The following is a 21,369-nucleotide window of genomic DNA, read 5'->3' as shown; positions in this document are numbered from 1 at the left end:
TCTCCAATTCTCTAAACTAGCCAGTCCCTGGGATATAACGCCAAGCTCCTTCTTTGCCAGACAAGCTCTTTACATGGATATTGCGCATAGCTCGCTATTTTTAATCTAGCCAGGAGGACCCTGCCTTGCTCCCTTCTTGCTGATCCAAGGTTATAGTGCCCCATTTCACTATTCAGGGATATTGCTCCCTTCCCACTAATAAAGGAAAGTGTGCCCTTTTGACACTTGAGGGATATGGTGCCCCACACACTGGCAAGCTTTCTCAAGATGTCAAACCGATCCAGCTCTTCTCATTCTTCACCTCAGCTGTTGGACCAGCCAGCCCCAGTGATGCTGCCTTTCCTGAGTCTCTTCTGCAATGTCCTAGAGCTTGCTCTCTCTGGTACTGCTGGCTCGAAAAGGACCATCTCCTGCTGTCTCTGCTTTGCCCCTCTGAGGCTTCTCTTTGCCTTATGATGGCCTTTCCATTTCTTTCAAATCATCTAGGTTTTTCTAATTTTATTGTGCTTTTATTGTGGCTGGATCACCCCATTACTTTTTTGCCTCTCATTGTGGGTCCACTGTTTCCTGTACCTATCAAAAGCTTGGCAGACATTTTGATATCCAGCAGAAGTATTTCTCCACTGCCACCGTCCCCAAAAGGTCACTGTGGTTTCCTTCCTTGACTCGCCTTAGCGTGAGCAGTTCAGCAGTGGGCTTGTTCTATTGACATGGATTTGTCACATGTAGGTGAGGTTCCTGACTCGGCAGTTGGGCTCTGCTACCACACACTTCAGCTTCTCTTTGTGTTGTTAATTGCACTAGATGCCAATTACACTGGGGATCGATCCACTGTGGCATGCATTGTCACACAGACTTTGGTCCCTAACCTCAGTGCTCATCATAAAGGGCTTTTCATTACTGTTTTTCTTAACATTCAAAGGATTTAACAGATACATGCCTGCATCTCCTGTGCTCGTTAGCACAAGCCCCTAGCTTTAATTCAGTATCTAAGCAGTAGTGGCAGGGTATTGCCCATACAGTAAGGGTGGGGTGTGTAGGGGGGTGTGCTAACTAACTGTTCTGTCTCCTTACTTTGATGGTAGATCACTTTAAATCAGCTCACGGACATAGGTTTGGGTTAGGGGTGCGTTGCACTGCACTGATTCTACCCCCCAACCCTCCACCCCTCCTGTACTGCTTCTCGGTAGCTCACAACTCTAGCAAGATTGCCCCACTTGGGCTTGGAATGGAGTCAGGTGTCCGACTTCATCGAAGCTTTCATTAGTGTAGTCTTCCAAGGTGCCATGTATGCATCTGACATACGTTTATGCTTTGGTCGACAAATCTCTTCACATAGGCAGAACGTTAGTGGAAATAACTACAGATCTCTTATTCAAATATTCTGTTTTGAAAGTCCTGTTTTACTCTAAACTAGCCCTCTAATTATGGCCTCTTTGGAGAAATTGTTGAATACCTGTTGTCCCTTATTCATTGAGACTTATTGTGAAATGCCATTTCACACCGGGCGTGGCAACTCAAATATTTCCCAATTTATGACCGTTCCTATGACTAGACATATATATTTCTGAGGCTTGTGGATCTGCTTAGAATCCTATGGTTTGCATAGGCCAACATCTAGTGGTTGGTGGGGAGATTACTTGAATTGTTGAAAAAAGGGACGTTGACAGAGCGTGTTTGTTTGTAATACTATCCCTAGTGTAACATGTATTGTACCCATGGAACTTCACGCGTCGAGATCCCTTGATAGTTTTTTTCCACCATCGTGGGCAATCGCTCTATGCAGAGTACCTAGCTTGCTAGCTTTTACTTAAAAATGATTAAATATTAATTTATATCACACCCCACTATTTACCATCATTCTACATTTGACGGATCAAGCAGGGCTCCGCGATATTACCGTCAAGAATCGAAGCAGCTTGATGACCATCTTCGACTTCAAACTCCTTGCTGGCTTTGGCCTACACTAGGCTGCGGCCTATTCAGTAGGGGAGAGTGTGGGGAATGTACTACTTCCATTGCCTTTAAAAAATGTCTCTATTCATATTCCCCTTTTACGTACCTTGTCCAGCTGTCCTTTTTTCCAGATATGGAAGTGTTGCCCTTCCTGCAAAAGAAAATATCTGTGGATGGAAATGCACAGCCACTGCAACCAGAGTCTACCCAGGGATCTCTCCGAAAAGCACTGCTCAACATGCAAGCCCTTTCGTCCTAAAACATTGAAAGACAGACTCACTAAATGGGGGTGGGTAGGGGAAGCTTACACCATGCAAGCCGAGGACAGCCCCACCGGCGCGGAGGAGTCTGAGGAAGAACAGGGAAGCTAAGACACACAAAGTGATGCTGGAGACACAATATCAGCCGATTCCTGCGCTCCCGTCCCCCGCTCCGAAGGGCAGGTCATCGTCCATGCTGTGGAAACCACAACCAGTGACAAAGGCATACAGAAACATAAACACAGGGGTTCACAAACATCTTAAACACACAACACCTAGTCACACTTTTACAAACCCGTCAAAACATGGCCACACTGTATCTAGAGACCCATCCAGTTCTTCTAGCTCGACTAAGACTTAGAAAGCAAACAGATGCCGAGCAATCCCACTACAGCACATAGAAAATCAATTAACAGTTTCCACAATACCCATTGCCAAACAGGTATCGAAACAACCATCCAGACTGTCGAAAGAGTCACACAAACAGCCATCGAAAAAGTTAGATCTTTTTTAAAATACACACACTATGCTTTAGCTTTGTCCCCCTTATTTTTCTTCATTTGTTAATTTTTTAGAATGTAACCCAATTAAAAATAAATTGACATGGGTGAGGATCAACCACCAGCTAAGTCTCTCAGACTAGATGGGGAACCTTCACAATCTCCTGATGACGACCCAGACAATTTGCCTGTTATGATGTTGATGATGAACTGGTCGTTAACTCCCCTTTAGACGACCAGATCCTCCATAATGACTTACTAAAAAGCTGCAGACCATTTTAAAATACGAACTCATGAGTCCATAGAGGATACAGATTTTGTTGATGATGTCCTTAATGAGGAAAGGTCTGTGGCACCATATATTCCTTTTTATTGCAGCCCATAACCTAACATTTATAACCCTCGCACATATATGCATCTACATAGAGGCCCCTCTCTACCTCAACAACTGTATTGCCCCCAAATTTGCTTTAAATGCATCGCAGAGCATACCGGTCCCCATTTCTTCACTGGTGTTAAAGGAGAAGTACTCTATTATTTTGTGCTGTGTCGTCATAGACTGTTTGATCCGCTAATAGCGCGGTCAGGAATTTCCAACTCCATAATTTGGGACGAGATGCCAGAAGGGCAAGATCAAAGGTGATTGGGGCATGATCTGATATGGTTATAGTATGGGTGTGAATATTTGATATTCTACCTATCAAGGTAGCCTAGGCTTAGGTGTAGTCAATTCAGGGGAAAGATTTGTGAACATGGGTGTAATGGGTGAATGCGATTTCATCCCCCTGCAGGGTTGTCCATACATCATGGAGCGCCAATTGTTCACATTTTTCATTAAGGGCTTGTGAGGCCGGGGGTTGGGCAGATTTAGTTTTTGAGCATCTATCCCGGGAGGGGTAACAAGCTATATTAAGATCCCCTAGCAATATAGTCTCGCCTTCACTGAAGTTTTCTAGTTTCGTTAGGAACATTTTTAAAAACCCTTCTTGGCCAGAGTTTGGGCGTAGATGGAAGCTATTGTCGGGGTTAGAGAACCTAACTGGAGCAGTAAAAAGATGTATCCGCTTCTGTATTTAGGATCGTCACCTGGGTACCTGCTTTGAACGCTAATAGTACCCCAGCTACTTTCCCCTTGGCGTTGAAGAATCCTGCATTGTGTGTAGGATACCCGGGGCCCTCCTGCGTCAATCAAAGCGGGGAGAATCGCCTGCCACTATGGTACTATACTTGGCTCCATGAACAAAGCTGCTTCAGTGAAAACACAGCTGGTGATTTGGGGAGGCCGTAAAAGACCGGTCTGTGTTGAAGCAAGGTTGCAAGCAGCAACATTGTATGGTGACCGCTGGAACAAACATTGTTAAAGCGCGTTTGATAAGAGACGTGAGTGAAGTTAAGCTGCCGATGAGTGATTGAACTTTAAAGCGAACTCCAGTACCTTAGATGGAGTGGTCCGACACCGTGTGGGTGTTCAAGGTATCCAGCTGAGGAGTAACAAAAGTAGGTACATTTGATCTGAACCCGGCAGAGGGAGGTAATTTGAAAGTGAATTAATAAATGTGAATCGAAGTGGTCCTGCGACGGGTCACACAAAATTTTACGCACACTCGAAAGTTCGATGTTGATACAGTAAAGCAAGTTTGTGGCAAACTGGATAAAGTAGGTCTGAGCCCGGCAGAGGGAGATCAATTGAAAGCCGTGTTACAGTGGGTCTGAGCCCGGTGGAGGGGGGCCCGGGGTGAATTGAGGATAATCTGAGGTTGTAAATGAGAATCCTGAGGAGAAATGATTGTTGTATCAGACCCTCTGAAGACTTTGAATGGCAAATATACTTTGGTACAGAAGGCCCTGATGCTGAGATTTAAACTGCATCCTTATGCTAGAGAAGACGGAGGCTGTGCTTAGCTCAAGTATGCTGCCTTGTCCCGTGCTGAAAACGTGGGGAAGGGAAGCCAACGGCTTGAATATCCTAACATATAATTTCTTGAACACTTTTTTTTTTCTTTTCCATAACATGGTTTCCCACACCATTTGTATTTAGAAGTAAGGATTGGCAATATGTTAGTATACAGCCTTTTATTTTGACAAGACACCACTGGGACTATGTTATTTGATGATCGTAGCTTGCTCCCATCTTTAGATTTAGGATTAGACGGCCGTTTTGCAAACCAAGTTGAAGTTCGATAAAAACCCTTGAACTGTGATCACTTGTCTGTTTTACTGATGATACCATGCCTTCCTTACAGTTGGTATCTGGACCTCTCCTTTTCTGCTCCATTGTGGGGTTACTCAGTGTCTCATGTCTGCGTGGGCCTCAATGATGCGCCTTTCTTCTTGCTTTCATTTCTTTCAGCTCCCGGATGGCCGCGTGATCAAAGTAGGAGGCGAGCGCTTTGAGGCGCCTGAAGCTCTGTTCCAGCCTCACCTCATCAATGTGGAAGGGGTTGGTGTAGCAGAGCTGCTTTTCAACACCATACAAGCTGCTGACATAGATACCAGGTATGCGGGGGAGTGGGCGGGTAAGTGCTGCTTAGAAAGGGAATGTTAATGTAATTTTATATGAAGTTACCGGCTAGGGCTCCCATGAACTGTCCGCCACTGGGAGATATTCTCATAACAGGAATTTCTTCCCCAGTGAAGGACCCGCTGGGGCATACTGCTTTAAAATGAAGCATGGTCTATGAGCCTGTAATTTAAATGGAGACGTTTAAGCCTTCATTCACGTCACAGCTTGATTGTGTTATGCCTTATGGTCACTAGTAGACCACATTTGACTGTGTTGTGCCTCATGGTCGTTAGCTAGCTGCTACTCTAAACCTACCTACTAGTCGTGCCATTCACAAGCTACCTGTAAGCGTGCTTCAATCCCGAATCTAGCGATACCTCTAACCAGCCTGTCTTCCCCTTGGGCCTATAAGCATTAGTGTAGCCTACAACTTCCATCATCCCTCTAGTATCCCGCCCCGATCCCATATCTGAACCATGCCAGCCTGGCTAGTACTCATCATGTTACCCTTCTGCATCTTGCCCGATTGCACACAATGCAGAAGAAACGGCTATATCCCATTTAGCAATGGACTTGCCAAGCTTGGCTGTCTAAGACACCACCCCATTCCCTGCCCCACACCCTTCCTGCCCTCCCAGCCTCCTTTCCCCCACATTGCTCCAACAGACCAAAGCACTAAAATTAGCATTACTCTAGGTAACCCTCCACCCAACTTCGTCACAGACAACCACTCGACAATATCCTGAACACACGTAATTTGCTCGAACTTCGCCCTACAGCCCACCCTAACTTTATGACTTGCAACAATAGACTAGGCTGGAGACCCCCTACCTTACTTAACAAAATGACCAACAATCCTACACCTAAAGCCACTAACAAAAACATCATTGCAAACACTATGCCACTCAAAGGAGCCTTACTCAATGTCAGATCCCTTGTGGCCCACCCTACGGAAATCGCCGACATCACCCATTCAGAAAATTTGGATTTCCTTGCCGTCACAGACCTGGCTTCATGCCGCAGCAGGTCCCTCCCTAACCCTCGCGGTTCCAGACAACTACTCCATCCTTAGGGCCGGCAGACCTAATGCCCGTGGAGGAGGTGTAGCACTCGTTGGATATTAGATCTGTGACCTCCCTTCCTCTAAACTCCTGTGAACACCTATCTATTAAAATTCAAACTACCCCTAAAAATACCATCACCCTAGAATTAATATACAGACCTCCTGGTCCTATAGGTTCCTTCGAGGAAGATATAACGTCCCATATAGCTGAAAAATCCAAACCCTCATCACAGAACATTATTCTAGGTGACTTTAACTTGGGATACAACGATCCTCACGACACTCCAGCATCCGCCCTTGCCAATGCACTTGGCGAACAGAACTACATTCAACTTAACACCCTACCCACACATCAGAAAGGCAGAACCTTAGACCGGCTCGCTGCCCATAACTGCAACATTATCTGTAAGGACCCACAACCACTCGTATGGACCAACCATTTCCTACTCTCATTTGACATTAGCACTAATAATCCACACCATATACTGTGCCCCCCTGCACCTGTATGCCTGACGAGAAATAAACGGAACATCACCGCTGAAGCCCTCATTCCACTGGTTCTACCCACTCTAAATATCCCCAACTCAGCGGACCTTAACCTACTAGTAGACACCTACAATAACGCCATGACCAAAGCTATCGACCTTGTCGCCCCTCTAAAACTACGCAAAGGTAAACCTAAAAAGCACATCTCAACTCCTGGTACACTCCTGAACTTAAAATACTTAGAAATAAAAAGTCCAAAATGGAAGCCCTTTGGAAAATGAACCCAACAGAGGAACATAAAATCAATCTCACAAATGCATCCTCCCTTTATAAAAGAGAAATAATTCGCACTAAAAAGGAAGCCTATAATATAAGAAGTAATGCTAGTTCCAGTACCAAAGAAATATTCACCATCCTGAAGGAGTTAGAAAACCCTAATCCACACACGGACACATCCGTGAAGGACCTACTCTGGTGCACTAGTATCCAAGATGCCCTTGCGAACAAAATCACTGGCTTACAAACTAAAATTGAAAACAAAAGACTACAACTCTCTATTAGCAGCCCCACCCCTAGCCCCCTTATCCCCAGCTCACCCACCACCCCTAACACTATCCCTAACACTATCCCTAGCCCACCCACTACCCCTAACACCAACCATGGCTTCTCCTTTAAAAAAGTCACTGCTCTAGAAGTGCAAAAAATCATAACCTTCCTCAAACCGTCAAACTGCAAAGGGGACAGTTGCCCTTCACAGATTATAAAAGACGCAGCAAGAGATCTCGCCCCCTTTATCTCCAAGCTCATAAACATGTCTTTCTCCACTAACTCGGTACCCAATAACTTGAAACAGTCATGGGTCCTCCCGCTACAAAAAAAACAGACCTTGGACCCAGCCATCCCTACTAATTACAGGCCTATCACAACCGTTCCCTTCCTGTTCAAAATTGACAGAGTTGCTTACTTTCAAATTCAGCATTACCTAGAGTCTAACCAATCACTTGAATTGCGTCAGTCTGGCTTCCGGCCTCAGCATGGAACAGAAACTGCCCTTGTTGATCTTAAAAGCCAGATTGACGAAATCAAAGATAAGGGCAAGGCGGCCATCCTACTCCTTTTAGATCTCTCAACCGCCTTCGACCTGGTTGACCATAAAATTCTCTGTAATCGCCTCTCCTCTGCCTCCCACTTCTCCCCCTCTGCTGTTGCGTGGATACAGTCCTTCCTGACCAATAGAACCATGAGTCTTCTCTCCGGTGGCAGCAGCAGACCCTATCCCCATTACTTGCGGCGTCCCTCAAGGTTCATGTGTTTCACCGACCTTATACAATATTTTCACAAAGCCCCTTTTTGATAAACTGGACCGTCTGGGTGTCGCCTGCACAAACTACGCGGATGACAACCAGATACTCCTCACTATCTCGGGCAACTACAAAACTGATGTAACCAGGATCAGTGAAATCTTCTCCGTCATTCAGGCATGGATGGCCACACATGGCCTCTGCCTGAATGACGAGAAGACTGAACTGCTCATTGTTGGTTCACCCAGCAACTTACAAAAACTAGGTCCCAACTATTCCAACATCATAATCGATGGTAATACTATCCCGGTTGCCAAAAATGTAAAAACACTTGGCTTTTACCTCGATGCTAGTACCAACCTCGCCAAACAAGTCAACTCGACCGCTTCAGCCACTGCCTATACTGGAAAACTAGAGCTTGTAGACCATTTCTTTCCTCTAACAGTTGCCTCACACTAGCTAGAGCTCTTATACAATCTAAGTTAGACTACTGTAATAGCCTCTACCTAGGTGCCAATCCAGCGATAATTAGCAAACTCCAAGTCCTTCAAAATAATGCACTACGGGCAGCACTAAACATTCCCAGGCGTGAGCACATCTCTGCCACTAGAACCTCATGCAAATGGCTCACCATCCAACATAAAATTGATCTAAAAACCCTCTGCTTTATCTACAAAGCACTCGACCAGCTAGCCCCTTACTAAAAAATTCACTTTGAAATCTTCCCCTAGAACTACGAGATCTTCCAACACCCTATGTCTCAGAGTACCTAGATTTACCTCTAAAAGAGCCGGAGGTTCGAGCTTCAATGTCCTTGCCTCCCAAGTCTGGAACACCCTGCCACTGATTATTAAGGCGTCCAAATCCTTCCAATCGTTCAGGAAGCTTGCCATTGGGTGGCTTCTGACAAAAAGTCAACCTTCAAGTTAGACCTCAGCTATAAATTGTACATATTGCACATGGCTCATTTCTGTCATTATTGGTTGCTATTACCTCTACTGTCTGTATATTCTGTGTGTTTATGTGTATATATATATATATATATATATATATATATATATATATAATACTTGTTGATCTACTACTAATATTGATTATTACCATGTACTGTACCTTGTAACTTGTACTAAACGCCCTTATACTCCCGGGTTCGGAGCGCTATAGAAATATAATAAACAAACAAACAAACAAGCTAATTTTCCTTAATTTGTTTGTTGGAGAGAGGCAGAACCTAACTTATATTTCCGCTGCTCCCTTCCGAGACACCCCATACAAATACTGCAGCATTTGCACTGACATGTATTGTCATTCCAGCAAAAAATCTCTGGATTACCGTGGGGCCTGGCTGCTTTTTGCCTCGAAAAACAGGTAGACTGCATGGGAATCCACTGTAAATGCTGCTTGACATGGCAAGCAGCATTTACTTGATTTGCACAGCAGAGTGCAAAGGGCACCGGCAAATAAGTCGGTGCAACCCTCCAGATAAGTTGCGTATAGGGCCATTTTACACATGCAATTATGTCCATTACAGAGCATTTAATTTTCAGATGCGTACCATTTACACTTTATTTATTTTCATTAAACAAGCATACTTTCCTCTACTAGATGGCAATAGAGTGCAAAGGGTGTCTTCGATATGCACCATCAAACACATTTCTTTTATCAGTGGCAGAGCCTTTCATATGTATGATGGTTAAAGTGAGCAACACAAAGCACCCATTTGATATGATAATGATGATTGTTTATTTATATAGCGCCAATACACAATGTGTTTCAAAGCGCTTCAAGGCAAGGGAGGGAACAATCAAAAATACATCTACATTCTTACAGGCCATGAACAGTAAGGATGTGAAATTAACTATCGTACTCGGCCTGACGACATTTCAGATAGTGCAAGAGCTAAGACATAGAAAGGAAGGGTGGGGGAGAGTGGGAAGGAAATCGAAAAAGACAGGCGATTACCGTACTAGGCCTGACAACATTTCTGGTAGAGCCGGAGAAAAACAAAAGGTGAGGGAGCGGGGTGCAGAAAGGGAGGGGAGGAACAAAACAAGCGACTATCATACTAGTCCTGACGACATTTCAGATAGTGCTGGAGGGGGGGTGGGGAGGAAAAAAAACAGTAATGGGAGGGTGGAGGAAACAGACAAGGTTGCTATCATATTAGGTCCAGGGACAATTCTGATGGAGGAAGTGCATAGAACAAAGTAAGGGGAGGAGATGGGAAAAGGGAGAAGGGAAAGGAGGAGAGCACAGTGAGTAAGCAGTCAACAAGAGTGGAGAAGCAAGAGTGGAGAGCGAATACAATTGCAGAAGTCAGTAGTAACACATAATGTTGCAAGCCCGGATACAAGATGAAGATGGGAATAGCATGATTCAGGGCCACCATGAGTACAAGATGCAAAGGAAGGCCAGCATGAGAGTTGAGAGAGTGATGCACCGTGAATGAATGAAGTCCATAAGTCAAATCCAGCATTGGCCACAAGACGGTGATGGTGGAGGAAGGCACCAGGTGGGCGGGGCTTAGGCCAGGTGACCTAGATCCACTTGCACCTGCTCCCCATCTGCAAAGGAAAAGAAGCTAGGGGGCTCCTTAAGTAGGGAAACAGAGTGGCAAGCAGGAAGACACCAGGTGGGCGTGGCTTGCTAAGTGGTGAAAAAGAGCGGCAGGCAGGAAGGAAGTCACCAGGTTGGCGGGGCTTAGGCCAGGTGACCTAGATCCACTTGCACCTGCTCCCCATTTAATTATGTGTTTGTATTAACACATTGAATGGGCGCTTTATATATCTATGATGTCTAGATTGACACGCAAACAGAATAAAGTTGCTTTAAGTCACTAATAAAAGGTTTTCAACATCATGAATAACAATGAGTTGGAGGTTTGTTGCAAAGAATCTCCATATCTGAGTTTATTATACAACCTCTTTTATTACATGTTTTAAATCACTGAAAGTACTGTGGGGTTAACTAGATCTTTCAGGTTGACATTATCTTGCATTATGGGACTTATAGTATACCATTCAGGACGTGAACATTAAAGCCACAATGATATTCTTTTGGCTTAACACGTAGCTGTAAGGATTTACATGTTGTCATGTGGCGTTTATTATGCAATTTGTGTTTTTTGTAAGTAAACTCTGAGACATCATTACTGTTGGCCTTGAAATCCAAACTATTTGTACCAAGTAAAACTTGAAAGCTATGTGGTCAAATTTGCAGAGTGGATTAAAATCCCTGCTTCACAGTTCAGGCAAGGTTTGTGATCCTGGTCCCGTCCCACACTCGCCCCTTGCCTACCCGTCCCATATGTCTGTCCACCCCAGTCCCTCCTTTTTGGATGCAGCCAGAGTACCAGTAGTTCCTTTTTTCCACTTCCACCACTCTTTAACCCCCCTGATGTGATTAGCGATTACGAGCTAAATTGGCTGAGATGCGTGACATGCCAGAGATGCAGATTGTTGACTATCTTGGAAGAAACCAATCAAGACTGCTCACCTATGATGGAAGTAGAAGATGGGGGAGGGGGGGTGGTACAGGCGAGTTATTAATACTCGAGGAGTTAATGTGAATTTATATTAAAGAAGCAGCAAGGAGTAAGCCACAAGACGTATACACTTTGGGCCTAATCACAGACACCTTTTATAATGGCAACACCCATTGGAAACGCTCAATGAATTAGGCCCTTTGTCATGTGCATTATATAAATGGTCACTGCTATTAATGGTATAGTTCAAATAGTGGAAAAGGGGTCAGTCAGGCTTTTTTGAGTAGTAACTAGTTGGCAATAAATCACTTGTTATAGACATTTGTTTTTGCTAAAAAGACAGTGTCAAAATTAGTTGCCCAGGATCACACACTTTAGTGTTGAAGCAGGGATTTGGGACCTGTCTGCAATTTATGCACTTCTCTGCATTTCTTCCCAACTGTAATTGCCAGAATCATGTTTTGGTTTTGTACACAATGGGGGGGGTCCACATTAATTTCCTGCAGCAGACAGCGGGGAAGGTAGTTTAGCAGGTTGTGACTGTTGCTGAGATTATGTGTGCAAGTTCCTGTAAGTAAATCATATGCTAACACTTGCTTACTCACACTCCCTCTGCAAGTAATACATTAGTCTCTATAGTAGTTCTTAACAGAGTTTCTAGGGTCCAGAATTTTGAAAAAGAAGCTGTATATGTAACACGTACTTACAAGTTATTTTATGGCAGAATATTTTCCACAAGTGTAATAAAATGGTTAAAGGCAAGCCAGACAACTTTGATCTACAACTCTTTTGGTCTATGGGTCTTCTTTTACGTATGCATTGGGTGTATGTTGGATACGTTTTACTCTCTTGCAGAGGAGAAAATTAATTTTTACTCTCTTGAAATTGCATTTACTCTCTAATTTGAAAAATCATGCGTACAATACTCCCACCTCAAAATCTTATCTGGAGCACTGAGTATGTGCATTGCTTTTTTATATTCCCCTTTTGCACTCTGCCGTACAAATAAGAAATATTTGGCAGTGAGCACCAATCTACGCTGGAGTGTAAACGTAACTTGTCCCTGCCGTCAAACTACAGGTGCTTGTAAGATGAGACCCAATGTGTGCCACTGAACAACAGTATTTTTATGATCACTTCCTTAATGCATGTGGTAGCATCACCAGGTGTTAAACACCATTTATACTTTGACAGCGCAATTAGGAGGACTATTGTTTTGAACTCTGTACGCAATATTGGCTAGTTAGAGTATTGTTTCGTTTTGATTTAACTGTGCATCCATGTCAAATGTTGACTGTTAACATAAATATGTCAAAAGTAAATGTGCATCGAACTGTGGAGGTATATTTATCAGTCGTTTGTAATTGTGCCTCCTTTTCTTCCAGATCTGAATTTTACAAACACATTGTGCTTTCTGGAGGCTCCACAATGTACCCTGGTCTACCTTCTCGCTTGGAACGGGAAATCAAACAGCTCTACTTGGAGCGTGTGCTCAAAGGGGATGTGGAAAAACTTTCGGTAAGTGCAGGACCTCTATGGGTGCTTCTTTGTCAAGATTTTTTTAAAACCTATTTTTATTTCAGTTTTAAAAGTTGTTTCTTAATGGCGTAGTTTTCCCTGTCAACGAAAGGCTAGACTGGACAGTTTCATAGTGTTTGCTAGAGACCGGACCACAAGACGAGTCCTTTATCTATCTGAAGAGTCTGCACTTTTGCTCCAGTAAACTGCTTTTTGAACGGTTCCACTTTTCTCACTGCTTGGGAGGGGAATGGTTCTGTCTGGCAACAGTTTCATGGCATTGGGGCTCTTAAGATACAGTTTAATGCACATATAGTGCTCCCAAGAGGTAATACCAACTTTTGGAGGGATCTCCAGCTTCTGTCACTGCTTCCAGTGTAGACTGACGGGCTGACAAGATCCCGGCCAAGCAGGCATAAGGATTGACTGGTACACATGCAGCATGAGAGTGATGAAAAACAGCATTTCATGAGCATATGCTAAATGCAATCGGAAGAAAATCCCCACCCCCTTCCCAGTCCCCCATAACCAGCTTCACAAACATTGGATGAAAACTGTGCTCGACACACTGGATCAGGAAACGTGACTGTCCTGCCATATGAAATCGGACAAAGGCTGTATGGAAGCAAATATAAAATTCATCTCTAGCAGCAAACTTCACAGGACATACTAGAACCCTGCTAAACTTCACACAGTAAATACATCGATCTTTCTTGTTCTGGTGGGGATACAGACAGGTGGGAGCTTTTGGTCTCGGGTTTGTAAGACATTGGATGCAGCCATACAACTGATATCCAATTTCCAACTTGAGACTCGCATTGCTGAGATCAGGCGGTACTCCAAACCCATTACATGGTACGTAAGCCATATGTGGGTAATATGCACTGGTCATTGCCAGTAGGCTGAGGCCTTTTATTTTATTTGCAGCGCTAGATTATATATGGGCAAAAGCATGACCTCCTGGTTATGTTGTGTGGTAAGTCAGAGTTAGGAGGCGGACAACTGGACCTGTTGTTTCAAGTCTTAGTTTTATTAAACTTAAACATCCTCACCCAGCCCAATCACTATGTGGAAGTTCCCTATTCTACAAAACAAAAGGAAAACTGTACCAGTCTCCTAGCCTTATCGAACTGGCCCTACCACTAAATAACAGACCATTTTGACCACCTAGAGAAGTGGTTCTTCTTCCCCTTTCTTCGCTTCTGCTGGTTGGGGTGTGACCCCCCTCCCAAATGTGTGTTGAGAAAGTCTCTCTTGAACTCTCAGGTTCTTGTCTTTAGATATTGTTCAAACAAAATAGTGTGTTCCTGAAGAGTCCCACATCATCCAAAGAAATGTTCCTCTTAGCTCACTAGGCTTTAGCTTCCTTGTAGAGTTCCAACAAATGACATTCCTGATTTATTTCACTCTTAATTGCCAAACTTGATCTTGTAACTCTTCCAACTTTCCTTCCCCTGTTCTTTGTACACCGTTTTCAAGGGGATTGGGTAGGTTATATCTGTTGGTGGCCCGACTGAGACAGAGGGACTCTTTCATATTACTGTTTGCAGTTCTCCACTCTATGTATGATTGTGGTTTGTAACCCGGACTGGGCTCAGACCTCTTGGACTAAAGTCTCCCTCTTGAGGGATGTCTGTTTTACATACTCTTATGGTTGTTTCTGCTTTTTCCAGGTTGTGACTCACCCGTCCTTGAGTACAGATTATAGATTTAGTCACTCAAGGTAGTTTGCTTACTGTTTGGTTTCTAGTATCGCCATCTGGGGTCTTATCTTGCAGAATGTATCTGTTGTATACATCCTCTGTCATCGTTTCTACTTCTTGTAAGTTTTTACCCCTCCTCCGGTATGGAATTTCTAGTAACCGCATCCTGGGTCTTACCTTGTGGAATATATCTTTTGTATACAACCCCCCTGATTGTTTCTACTACTTTTAGGTTTTTGGTCACCCCTCCTTGGGTATACGTTTTGGTTCAGCCCTTCCAGCTGGTTTGTCTACTGTTTAGTATCTGTAAGCCCCTTCTTGGGCCTTATATTCCTGCCCCCCCACCCCCCACTTTAGATTTTTCAGTTTTGGTGTGTTTTTTTTTAGACTCCCCGGGTGCCCTTTGCATTTGTTCCGCTTGCTTAGCGTTTAGGTTTTCTGTTGTCTAGCAGAGTTTAGCTGCCCTTCTTTTTCTCCTCTCTCCAGCCCGCATACCTGTATTCTCTCAGGACCCATCGTCTGGGTAGGCGGTTGCTCCTTCTTGGTGGGAGCCGTCCTTTACAGTTCGCAGACTTCCTCATTAGCTCAGGTGCCTCAATTCGCCTCATTGGTCTGCTGCATCTGTCGCGGCAGTGTCTTTCTCCCCCACCCCCAGAAATGTCTAGGATGGGAATCCTCAGCGTTCCTGGATTCTGCAGCGTTCAGCAGACTTTCTGCCCATCATGTATGCGTCATCGTCCTGACTCTAGTCGTTCTCTGCTCCAAGTGGCAGCACCGGCTCCTGCTCTTCATGGTCTCCCTGCTGCTGGTCCCTTTCTGGCGGTCGCCCTCTTCCGCAGCAGCTCCGCTTCCCCCTTCAGGTAAGACGCTTGTTCCTTGTATGCTCCTTCTGGGAACTCAGGGACATAGTGCCATTGGTAATGGACTTTCAACCTCATGGAGGGGTCAGCAACCAAACTCAGCATTTTTAAAGGGCCCATTTCATTAACGATCTTATCAACATGCATGCAACAACCCTGTTAAGGGAGTTGGTACAGATGTTTTACATTGGAGCCCTTGTCCCCTAAAGGGATGGTCCCCCTCAGTGAGATCCTGCATGCCCAAGGCTCACCTCCCTAGCTCAAACGGGATGGTGCCACGTTGGGGAGAGTATACATAATTCCCTGGATGTATCACAGTTGCTAAAGACTCCCTCTTAACAGGAGGCCAGAGAAATAAGCGAACACTTCCTGATATTGTAGATTCCTCAATGTTTCCCTAGTTTTGTATTCTTGTGTAATTTATTTGAGAACTGAGACCAGATTGGGGTTGGGGGAGATTTGTGGGGGAGGTGAATAATGAATGTGTAAAGTTTCTGCAAAAAAAGAATGTATTGCTTGTTTTGTTATTTTGATTTATACCGCACACAAATGCCGTTTTCATGGTCGTCAGAACGATGAATCTGAAAAGGAATGGGGGGGTTGGAAGGGTTAGTTAGTGGGATCGAGAGGGAGAGCGCAAGAGCTTTGATGCACTTTTTGAAAATGTTTTTTTTAAATTATTTTACACGTGTTTCATCACAGTACAAGATCTCATTTGTTATGCCAAATCTTATATTTAACGGAACCCATTTCCCCCTGCCCCAATTTCACCATCTCCCCAATTTTAACCGAAACAAACAAGTAACCCATGGCTTGTAGTCCACTAGAATACCACCAGAGTTCCTTATCTCACCCTCCACCAGTCTACGCCCTATTAGGAATTCAGGGGAGCTTTTCTGGCGGGCTAAACAATGCATGCACTAAGAAATTGCTGGCTGTCACATTCTCAGAGATTTACCTCCTTCCCATCTGCATAGCCTCATACCACACCATTTCTTCTGCCATAGACAAGCGTCGCAGATCCTCCCACCATCCGTCTATGCGTGGACCCTCCCGTGATTTCCATGCCATGTCAGTCCTCCTTTTTGCCAGCACCCAGGCCAGGTCTATCAGTCTATTCGCTGGTTTGGCACCCTTGGGGCATGCAAACACTCAAAGTAAACAAGCCTCTGGTGACAACACATTTTGTTATCCATCCTTTCTTAAGCCTCAGTTCCATTTCTCGCCAAAACTCCCGAATTACTTGGCACGTTCAGAACGTGTGCATCATGCCTGCCCCGCCCTCCCCACACCTTGGACACATCCTCTCTTCTGAGCCCTTGGGAATTGAGATAAGATGTGGCGTCATATAGGCCCTATGAAGTATGTAAAGCTGGGTCAGCCTAGCATTCCTGAGACCTTTTTTGGGTATACCAGCGCCCTAGACCATTCTGATTCTGTGAGCACTCTACCTATATACAACTCCCATTTGCTCCTCCTTTTGGTGTTCTCTTTTGATATTTCCTCTAACAGCCTCTGATACAATCTGGACACGCCATGTCCTCCCACTGCAATGTCATATAGCAATCAAGGATGCTATCTTCCTCCAGAAGACTCAGGAAGCCTTGCTATCTCTATCCTGGAGTATGTCAATAACTGCCCTCTATGTACTCCAAACCCTACTACCAACTCCTGGAATTCCAGGAGCCCCTCTGGTGAGAGCAGATCTCCAACCGTCACCAGCCCTTTACCTTTAACTTCTTTGCAACCTATGCGCCCTGATACCTTGGGTCTGGAGCGCAATACAAATTAATAAACAAAACAAACAAACCTTCCTATTGTGACCTGATCTGTGCTAGGTCTGCTGTCTCTACCATGTATTGCTGCCAAAGGTATTTGGGGAAGAGTAGGGTTCCCCCAATTTAGTAGCGCCTTGGTCCAAAATTTCCTACCCAACTGTAAGGGGCAAGGGGATCCTTGATTCTATCCCTTTCTAGCCATAGCACCTCCTTCAGTACATAGGGAATTGTCTTTGCGCCCACAAGTGTGTACTCCACTGTCTGTCTGCTAACTACCCCGCTACATGGTGCAGTCCTCCTGCTAAATAATATAGTTTGAAGTGCAGGTGTCGCATCCACCTGTCTTCATAGTCCCTACATAAAGTGTCCAGGGCCACCTGCGCCTCCCCGATCCCCATATGAAACACCCTGTTATCGTACCTCTTGAAGAAGGACTTCTGTATGAAATACAGAACATTCAGGAAATGATACAGGAGACTGGGCAGGGCGACTATTTTTAACAGTGCAATTCTGCCCATCACAAGAGAGGTAGCTTCTGCCAGAACTTGAACTCGCCTGGTTTTTACTTGCACCGTATTCTGCTGATGAGTCAACTTTGTTTACTAGTGAATTCCAACTCCTACATGGTATGTTCTGTCTACTAGGAGCCCTGTGACCCTGAACTCCTTCCTCAAAAACACTGCTAGAGGCTCCAGGGCCAAGACGTACAGCATAGGGGACCGTGGGCATCCCGGTTTGGTGCCTCTTGATATAGAGAACTGCCCGACACATGTTTGCTTGTCCGTAACCTCGCTACCGGATTAGAACAAAGCATCCAAACCCACCTTTTATAAACCTCTCTCCTATACCAAAGTTTTCTAGGGAGGCGAACAGCCACTCCCACTGAGTCGAATGCTTTAATTGCATCTAGTGCCACCACTGCGCACCCTTCTGCCCACCCCTGCGCCATGTCTATTATTGCATGTAGCCTTCTTAGATTCTCTCTCGCTCTCCCCAGAATATATCCTGTCTGGTCCAGGTGGATCAAAGTCCCTATTAGCTTCAGTCTTTCTGCTAGGACCGCCGTGAGGATCTTGCTGTCCTGATTAAAGATATCGGGCGATAAGATTCGCAATACCTCTGTTTTCCCTGGCTTCAGGATTGGGATAGTAGGTTCTTCCATGCTATGGAGTAGTGCCCCACCTCATATGCCTCCTTAAAGGTCTGCAGAATCCTTTGGGCCACCTCATCTATGAGGTTCTAATAAAACTGAGCCGGTAGGCCGTCCCCTCCTTGCGTCTTACCTGTGGGCAGTGCGCCGATCACCGCCCGCAGCGCCTCTTATCATAAGCGGTGCCTCGAGTGCTTCTGCCTGTTCTGTACTCTGGGTGGGCAGGCTTATCTCAGACAGGGTTTACGCAATCTCCTGCACCTTGTTGTCCCCTACTTCTCCATAGAAGTCCTTGTAAAATCTCAGGAAAGCTTCCTTAATTTCTCTCCGTGACCTCCATTACTCCCCACACTCATCCTCTATTTCAGTGGTCCCGTCCCGATTATGAACTCCCCGGCACAAACACGCTAGCAGTCTACCCGATTTTGTCCCCTTGCCCGTGTAACTTCTCAAAGTATTTTGCAAAACTGTATCTTCCTAATCTCTCCCAATGTTCCAGACATTCCTGTCTAAGCCTAAGATGTATTCCTTCCGCCATCTCTTCCCTTGGGCAAGCTCTCTCCACTGGTTTTATTTTTGCCTTTGTGTCTGCAAAATTTCGCTCCAGCTCCCTTTTGGGTCCCCCCAGCCATTGCTATGGCAGCCCCCGCATCACCACTTTAAAAGCATCCCATAAGGTCTGTCCACTGCAGACACACCCCTCATTAATACTGAAGTACTCTATTTGCTGTGCCATGTCGTCCCAGAAGGGCCCATTCTGCAAGGTCTCGCCTCGCAATCTCCACGTAGATATCTGGGTAGGCTGGTTACGAAGTACCAATTCTATGGTCAAGGGAGAGTGGTCTGGGAGCGCCCTACCCTCATTCAGGGCTCCCACCAACTCCCAAAGGTGGTCTATCCATGTGAAGAAGTAATCCATACGCATGTAAACTCTAGGCATGCTTGACTAGAATGAGAATTCCTTCTTAGTGCCCATCAGCCACTGACCGATTTCTTGCAGTTTCAACTCCTTCAATAGTGTCTTCAGGACCTTTGCTTGCGGGGATGGTGTTGCATGCTTGCAATAGTGTACAATTAAAATCTCCACCCCAGATCCATGTTATCCCTCGGAAAGGGGCCAGCCTTGCATACAAGGAGCGAAAGAAAGTTGACACATCCTGATTGGCAGCTTAGGTATTTATTGGGCAGCTGTCTTTTCTATCTAGGAACCCGTACACTAACACCATTCTTCTCTCGTTATCTGCGCAGACTTCTACCTTCCAAAAGGGCACTATTGGAGCTAGCCAGGTAAGCACTCCTCTCGTGCAATTGGACAAAGCCGACCCGAATCTCTTCCCTCCCCATTTTCACTGGACCCAGGCTTGTTTATTGGTTGTGAGATATGTCTCTTGCAATAGGGCTATCTTGCTTTACGACGTATATATGCCGCCAGCCTGACCCTTTTCGAACATAATTGTTAGGTCCCCTGACATTCCATGAGGACATTTACAGCACTTCTGTCATTTGGTCCATCCCTGTCTCTCCCCTTCTCTCGCTCTCCCTTGGAGGTGCCCAAAACCCCTTTTTCCTCGCTCCTCCATCCCCCCGATGAACCCCTGATTTCCACTATTATGCAGAATTATGCCTATTTGCAAACAAAACAAACTACATTGAACTTGAACTGACCACCCATCAGCACCCATCTGTAGACGTCTAACCACCATTTATTCCACCCTCACTTTTGGAACTTGGTGGCTGAGTACCACCCAGCAGCCTCAGATTCTTCCAAGAGAAAGAAAATTAAAACGAAACGAGGGACTGAATGTGTGGGCCAAGTCTCCAAAACCACTAATAGGCGCATATTTTTATACCCTGCTGCTGCAATCTTTCTTTCATAGGGAAAAATTGGCCTCTTCGAACTTGTAAGGTATAATCTTGGTAGATTGCTAGTGCTGCCGACCCTCTCTCCTTCTCCTCTTTGTCCCTAAAGTTTAGAATCTTGCCAATAATCGGCCAGGGTGGTGCTCCGGGAGTGCGGACAGGGGAGAGGGGTGGAGAGACTACTCGCCCATGCCTGTGAGCTCTCTCTACTGTGAACCCCTGCCATAGTGTTTCCAGACCAATCTCTTGGAGCAGCATATTTTCACATGTGGTGTGGTCTCTACCTTCTCCCTACGGTAGTCCCAGGATTCGAAAGTTGCTTCTCCTTTCTCTCCCTTCTGCATCCTCAGCTCTGGCTTTCAACATCCGTACCTTTGATAATTCCTGGACTTTCTCCTGCAGTTCCTTAATGGTGACTGACATTCTTCCACCCTCTCTTCTGTCCTTTGACCCTGCCCACCAAATTGCACACATCCTGCCGCCGGAGACATCACATTTTATTTCATGAATGTGGGACTCATTGACGTTCTCAGGGCCACAATTGCCTCCAATATTCTAGCATCTGCTCCTCCCGCCGGCAGCTCTTGGCTCCCCGGTGTTGACTGCGTCTCAGCTTCCCTGGAATCCTGTTTCATCTGCCTTGGCTTCGCTGGGGTTTTCTTTTCCCCCCTCTGGCATATGGTAATGTTTACTTGTAAAGTGCCTAAACACAAGGCAAGTGTTTAAAGCGCTAAAGGAGGGAGGGAACAAGGGGACAATTCAAGCCCTTGAATTTCTGAACGATACAAGTCTGCACAGGCAGAGTAAATGCATATAATACATTTAACAGTGTAGATAACAGCAAATGGGTCTAACGATGATTCTGCAGTGTTTCCAAGTGCATAGAGGCGCCACCATGCAAGGAGGGGAGACTGGGAGAATAGATGGACAATCTTCAGGCATGGTAC

At 45.2% G+C, this 21,369-nt stretch overlaps 1 protein-coding gene across 1 annotated transcript in view; it reads left to right on the top strand.

Moving 5' to 3' along the window:
- LOC138567074 (actin-related protein 2-like) overlaps positions 1-21,369 on the top strand; it is a 193,600-nt gene that overhangs the window by 140,553 nt on the left and 31,678 nt on the right. Inside the window, exons 7-8 of the mRNA XM_069644926.1 lie at positions 5,067-5,212; positions 12,939-13,071. Of these exons, the coding sequence (XP_069501027.1) occupies positions 5,067-5,212; positions 12,939-13,071 (279 nt within the window). The remainder of the gene's footprint in view (positions 1-5,066; positions 5,213-12,938; positions 13,072-21,369) is intronic.

The sequence above is a fragment of the Ambystoma mexicanum genome, chromosome 2p (assembly GCF_040938575.1).
Source record: "Ambystoma mexicanum isolate Mex_15411 chromosome 2p, UKY_AmexF1_1, whole genome shotgun sequence".
Taxonomy (NCBI): domain Eukaryota; kingdom Metazoa; phylum Chordata; class Amphibia; order Caudata; family Ambystomatidae; genus Ambystoma; species Ambystoma mexicanum.
The sequence above is the reverse complement of the archived record's forward strand: the minus strand, read 5'-3'. Positions and strand labels throughout refer to the sequence as shown.